The sequence below is a fragment of the Vanessa tameamea genome, chromosome 12, assembly GCF_037043105.1.
Source record: "Vanessa tameamea isolate UH-Manoa-2023 chromosome 12, ilVanTame1 primary haplotype, whole genome shotgun sequence".
NCBI lineage: Eukaryota > Metazoa > Arthropoda > Insecta > Lepidoptera > Nymphalidae > Vanessa > Vanessa tameamea.
Genome location: NC_087320.1, coordinates 5,099,685 through 5,106,754, shown reverse-complemented (window position 1 = coordinate 5,106,754; position 7,070 = coordinate 5,099,685). Strand labels below are relative to the sequence as shown.

General features: G+C 28.4%; 1 protein-coding gene across 1 annotated transcript; it reads right to left on the bottom strand.

Annotated features, from left to right (window-relative positions):
- Positions 1–769: 769 nt before the first annotated feature.
- LOC113393126 (retinoid-inducible serine carboxypeptidase-like) lies at positions 770–7,062 on the bottom strand. The gene is made up of 9 exons (XM_026629844.2): positions 6,624–7,062; positions 6,226–6,473; positions 6,024–6,123; positions 5,228–5,358; positions 4,943–5,053; positions 3,650–3,977; positions 3,217–3,294; positions 1,742–1,890; positions 770–1,219 (listed from the first exon to the last, which is right to left on the bottom strand). The coding sequence occupies exons 1-9, from the start codon at positions 6,685–6,687 to the stop codon at positions 1,133–1,135; spliced, it is 1,296 nt and encodes a 431-aa protein (XP_026485629.1). The 5' UTR covers positions 6,688–7,062; the 3' UTR covers positions 770–1,132.
- Between the last annotated feature and the right edge of the window lie 8 nt (positions 7,063–7,070).

Below are 7,070 nucleotides of genomic sequence, written 5' to 3'. Positions count from 1 at the left end.
AATTTATTCTACAATATTTACTGATTTTCCAATAAACTAAAAACATCATTAAGATTGTGTTCAAAATTTTATCAATTTAATTAAATGTTTATCAATGAAAACGCAATATTCACTCATACATCAACATTCTATTGATTCAATGAAAAATAAATAACTACATTTGTCTCGAAAATATAGTGGAAAAATTAAAACAAATGAGAAATCGGAAGTGCATTGTACCCCCTCAACTTAGACGGCAGCGATGTTATCAATACTCAGCGTTACAGCCTTGCGTAATGTATTGGAAAGCGAATCGGGAGATAGCAGGAAACTAAACATACCGGCAAAACTTTAGTGCAGATGTTCATGTAAATGTTCGTGAATCGATATGAATCTTTGCCCTTTTACGTTGTCGTTGCCTTTATCGTATATTAGCGTTGTGTTTGCAGTTTCGTGATTACTATCGTGGTTATTTTTAACAATATTTCAGGGCGTTCATATAATATGTATGTATATAAACAAAAAAATTTACGTTGATTTGACGTACTGAATCTAATATTTACTGTATTTTTTTATTACTTGTTTTAATTTATTAATTACAATACGTTTCAAAATAATCTATACTTGCGACATAATAAATTAATTATGATTATCGTTTTAATTATTTTAATTATCATTCTTAATTTATCTATTTAATGTATAATTAAATCAATATAAATAAAAGATACTTATATATAATTTCATAATAATATATTTTATAAAATAAAAAAACATTAAATACTCTTACCCATTCGAATCTATAACGTTCGTTTAGGTGCTCTTCGTGACGATCTATATTATAATTAATGACTGTATAATATAATTTATAAACAATTTAAGATTATATTTTGGACCATACAATTTAATAGCAAAACCTACATGATTTTTTCAATAAAAAAATATATTGGTGCTTCAAAACGATGATTATGTAATTGTTATTCAATTATTCTTAATGTAAATAAATATTTTTCTTTTGTATATCAATTATTATGTAAAGAATTATACTTGTCTTAAACATATATTTTTAGTTTTTCTTAATCCCTATACGTAACTGTATCTTATGTAAATATATATATTGATATAAAAACATTAATCAGTCTTACAAAACAAATAACTACCAATGCAAGTTGAGATTCAAATTGTCATCGTCCATCATATACTGCAAAATTTGCTCCATTGCCTCAGGATTGTCTTCTGGAACCTATTAAATGAAACTTTTATAACTTATTTGACATAAATGCAGAGTATTTGTCATTAAATTCCAAACGATTGTATAATGTTTATAAAGCAATTAAGTATTTATGATTTTTACAATAATTATCTTATAATTGAACCCGTCATATATATTCGTTAGGTACATAATAAAAAGTACGGACTGATAAAACAAAATAAGACAAAATCCGGTGTACTGTCTTTCGCTAATGTCAGATAAAATCATTTTCAAGTAGACATCAGTAATATTTTGTTCTTAATCTTAAGTAAATATCCAAAGTAAAGTATATCTATACTAGACAAAATAACCACAAGTAGGTAAATCATACGATTATAGGTATAAACACATACATACGAAAGCCTAATAAAAGTTTTGGTAGCTCTGGGCCTAAGTAATAAATAACTATTATATACTATAAAATTGAAAAGCAATATTCATACCTAAATAGTTTCGTTCAAATTTATTAATTTTCTTTTACTAAAACATTAATTTTTCAAATTATGCACTCACCCAATGTCCTGAGCCGAAAACTGACCAAAAGCTGAGCTGTTTTGCGACTTTGAAAAATCCATTTCTATTTCCCCGAATAGGTACACGTTTAGCATTCATGAATTCTTGAGCGCCGTGCCACCTCAGCGCGTGCACCCAATTTGTAGCACCTAAACAAAATAAAATAAAAAACTACTATACTATACTAGTTCTATATTGTTTAATTATAACTGTATAATTTTCACTATTGAGTTCTTGTTCTTGAGTCTTTTTTAGTTATTATTTACACTATGTACTGCTTATTACTACAGAGCCCTCCGGCATAGGCTCTATTAGAGTAATCAAAGACAATGCGATTTAGACATAAACTATTTATATATAAAATGATTAATTTTTGCTAATATGATAAATTCTTAACAACAATTTAGGTCTCGTAAAGACCTATTAAAATTAGCTTTAAGATGTTTTTATAATAAGAAGATAGATATTTATAAGTACTGCTTAGACACCGATAAGTTTCAAATGTGTATCGATATAAATAAATAATCAATTTATTTATTTAGTAGGGATTGATCGTAATAAACATCGCTATACAGGTATCGTTGACTTGTCTTTTTTATTTTGATGTTAATTCGGCTATAATTTCAATTCATTAATATGAAGTATTTTGATTACATTTCAGCTGTTACATACAAATATTCGAAATTAAATCACAACCATATCATATCCGGGTAATATGATTCGATAACAGTAAATAACGAAAACACAAAGACACAAAAACGGATAAATAAATGTGTTCCAAATCACAAATACATCAATAAGCTGAATTAAGTTAAGTTTTTTGGTCCTTTATTATTTAAGATGTTCGCCTGTATAGTACAAATAGTGAGAAACAAAATATTGTATACCTATCTTTTTAATATTAACATTAGTAAATAAATTTTCGAGATTAAATTATTTTTTCATCACTAAAAAGATCTTTATTATTCAGGAAACTATGTTTAGATACTTCATACATTGATTAATACTATTATCCTATGTATATATATATTCTTATATAAATATATCCAAAGAAGTGGTTTCTCTCCTCTTACGTGGAACATAAAAGGTCATTTGACACAATGATTCAACCACACGAAATGGCCCGGTTTCCACTGTCGTAAACATCATTACACGCAAAAAATGAATGTAACAAAGTTTAATATTTTTGACGTACCTAATTGTATTTTCCATGCCGTAAATAAATCCTAGAAATATTAGTTTTCCTTACATTTCAAGCGTATACGTCAAAACAAAATGAAAAATAAGCAAAAAATTTTTCCTTCCAATTAATTGATATAAATGCTAGGGGACTATGTGTGTGACTATGCATGCAATACAGAGTAATTGACTAAATATTGTGTCATAATAATACATGGATCTAATGTAAAAATATAATGTAATTAAAATAGGGGTTTACACTGCTGCACATGCATCCACAGTATTCGGATACTTACCAGCGAGTGGAGTAACAACGTCCAAATTTCCATTGTATACAGCGATTTTGAGACTCGTATGATTCAGGAGTGTTTCTACTGAAAAATAAGTATCAATTAATTTTATTATTATTATGATCTACAGGGATGAATTATGCATCAGTCATTGTAGACAACTGCCTAGATTCCCCGCAGCGATTACGAGCCTAGAGGCTTAAATTGGGGAATAAGGATTTAAAATTAACTTTCAATGAAATTATTGAGGAAAATTGTTTTTCATGCATAATAAATGTGTGATAAATACATATAAATTTTCTTTAATACTACGAATAGTTTTGAAAATGTCTTTATATCAATATTAATTTCTTTTTTTTTTTAATATATTTAATCAAATAATCCCAAATTTATTATAAACTAAAATATAGTCAATAATTATATAAAAAACGTAACTTACAAAATTTAGTAGACGGAACCAAGAAACTATCATTCAAACTTTGGAAAACATCATCCGAAATATAATTCCATACGAAAGTCTGATTAACTTCCAACAGCGTTGGTTTTACATATTTGTTAACTTTCGTTACCAACTCGTCTAACGCTCTGTACGGGCTCGGTTGGTTGATGTTATTGAAGTTAATCTCCATCCCAGCTTCAACATTCAAAATGTTAAACATCAGGGCATCCAGTTTTCCAGCGGTAATATATTCTCGTTTCTCTATTAAGTAACTCATTTTTTTCGCAATTTTCATTGTTTTTGCATATGTGTGAAGATCGATAACGCCCTTAAATTTAAAATATTAAACAGTATTTTTATTATTGTGATGTATATACATAAAACGAAATTGATCAAATTATATTTATATTCCGTGTATCTAGTGAACAATGACTTTCGTGCGTAATATTAATAGTGCTTTTCTAAACCGTTTTAATGTAAACGACTTAGGTATGTACTGCTAATTCAATGTATTATAATTTATAAAGTAAAAACAAGGATTTTTGTGTTACTAATATTATGAATTATTATTAAAAAAAAACAGTTATTGAAAAGATACTCCGTCATTTGCTATCAAAGTCATATTCGTTGATTTATTTTTCCAAGTAGGTACAATAACTGCTCGTATATTTTAAAATTTAATGATGATTATTCCAAACCACAACCAAACCAAAATCTCAAAGACTAGCCAACTTCACAGAAGATTTTTCATAATTTTACAAAGATGTGCCTAAGCATAATTGCAATCTTTATTCCCTTTTTCTTATAGACCCATAAGGTTTAAACGAATTCGACTCGATCAAGAGAATTAAGGCGCATCACTAACGGCTTTCTGAGGCAGGAAAGTGGATCGCTACCTATTTATATATCTGCATATAAATATATACACTTGATTGCTATGGAAAATTTGTGACAGGAATACCCAATGTTTTTTTATTTGTCCAACACGGGATTTCAACCCATGGTCTCGGAATTTGGAGCCTTGTATGCTCGACTACGAGGACAATAAGGCCGTTCAAGGTACAAAAATATCCAAAGTAAAAACAAAATTAATGACAATAAAAATCATAATTCCTACTAATAACATCAAAAGAATCAAGTAACATATTCGTTTAAGCCTTTTTTAAATTAGATATAGTATTTTCCAATATATGCACATTATTATCTTCTAGCTTTATTAAGGTTGAGTGTCGGAATTTAGAACGGTCAGAAGTGCTAAATTCAATACATTATGTACGTATATGTTGTACTGACCATATTATATAAAAACTCTGGTTGTACTAAGGAACTATGTTTTGGGTCGACCCATCCACTTCCAATACCAATGCCTTTAAAGTTCATTTTCAAACGTTTATTTTTTATTGCCTGAAATAAAAAAAAGGTTTTAGTAATATACTAAAAAAAGTAAGGCTAAATTTTTAATTCTCTCGAAAATATTATAACAATCTTAAAAATATTTGCTTCATCGAAGAAAACATCTTAACCTCCAAGTTTAAATGAAGAATTCATAATAGAGTATGAAATGAACGTATTACTTACCGTCTGTAAATAATAACCCAATCTTGGACATAATTTACCTCCATAACTCTGACCAAATAGATACGTCGGTGTCTTGCGAAACTCTTTATGTTTTTTAAAAAAATCTTTTATAACACGTAAGAGATCTTTCGCTGAAATTTGAAACGATAGTTATTAAAATTATAGTTATTTATTTAAAAATTCTCGTATTTTTACTTAAAAGTCATAAAAATGTGACATTCCCAACTTTGATAGCCAAAATTCTCACGTATTTAATTTCTATACAATAGTAATATTTCGATTGTACATTTTTACAATGGTTTCTGTCTACCTTGAGGCGACTAAATAACAAGCCAAAACATTTGATATGCAAACAATACATCATAATTATGCAATTAAGTGCATGATCATTTTACTGATGTATTTAATTGTACCTCATATTAAAATTATATTACGTTAAGTATACATGAAGAATATATTCGTTAATTCGTTGTAATAGACATGGTGTTAATACAATATATTGTATTTACTAATAATATAAACGCGAAAGTAATTCTAGTCTGTCTGTTTCTTATCTCACCACGACTAGACATGAAATTTAACTTAAACTGTATCTTATATACGTACCCTGTATCTTAGATAGGAAGTTTAATCATCACCGAATTAAGGAAAATATGAGACTAAGTATATGAAAAATAAACTAGACGCAGACGAATATATATACAAGAGAAATAATTAAGCTAAATATAGTGTCTAATAAATGGCCAATTATACCAAGAAAAATCTATAAGAAAAATAAATAAAAGAAAGTACTTACCTGCATCCTTATCTGTTTTTACAAGTAACGATTTATTCAACGCATAACTAAAGCCAGTACCGACTGGATGATCTATTAGCAATAAGTTTCTTCCATTTACCTTAAAAAGAAAATTGTTTAATATAATACCAACAAAACAAACTATGAAATACTAACAGTATATTTCTAAAGATATTTTCAACGGACAAGTAAACTTACCTACCCATGTATGGTTTCGAGGCCTCATATCCATAGTTAGCGGTCCAATTTCAGCGAAATTAGCTATTCCAGTAGCCGCAAGCCCTGGTCCGCCCTGAATCCATATAATAAGTGGTTTTTGGTAAGCCTCAACTATGCTACCATCGGCGTAATAAAACCAATAAAAAAGATGCGCACCAGGACGAACTTCAACATATTTATGAATACTTTTCCAAGATTTATTTCGGAGAGCTTCTAAGTACGGATTTTGTCCTAAAAAGACTTATGTAGGTAATATTACACTATTATTACAAGTAAAATAATATTATGAAAAAAGAAAACAAATATTTGACATGCGAAAATACTGGCTCTAATTAACGATTTAAAATAAAACTACACTTATGTCGAAACTGCAAAACTTACCTTCACATTTCATTTGTTTCAAAGAAAACAACAACGTGAAAAAATAAATAGAAAATAAATTCATTTTAAATAAGATTAAATTCACTTCGCACTAATGGCTAATGGCACAATAACCGAATTCACATGTGTGCTTTGGAGTCGCTCCAAATCATTTAACCGCACGTCTAGTAAAACACCATACGCTGATGTCATCACATATTTAATTAAATGTGTAAATTAGATAAACGAACAAAAAATATGTCCATATATCCAGAAGCTCATTAAACTAATGTTTGTCACGCGCTACCTATTACAGGATAAGTACCTACGTAGGTGGATATCCCATTCAGAATAATTCACTTCACTTGTCACATGTGCAGTACGTTCCAATTGTATTGTCGTCTTTTATATTTTTATTTTTATTTTAAAGACATGAGGAGACACCACAATGTAAAGAGTTACAGATTA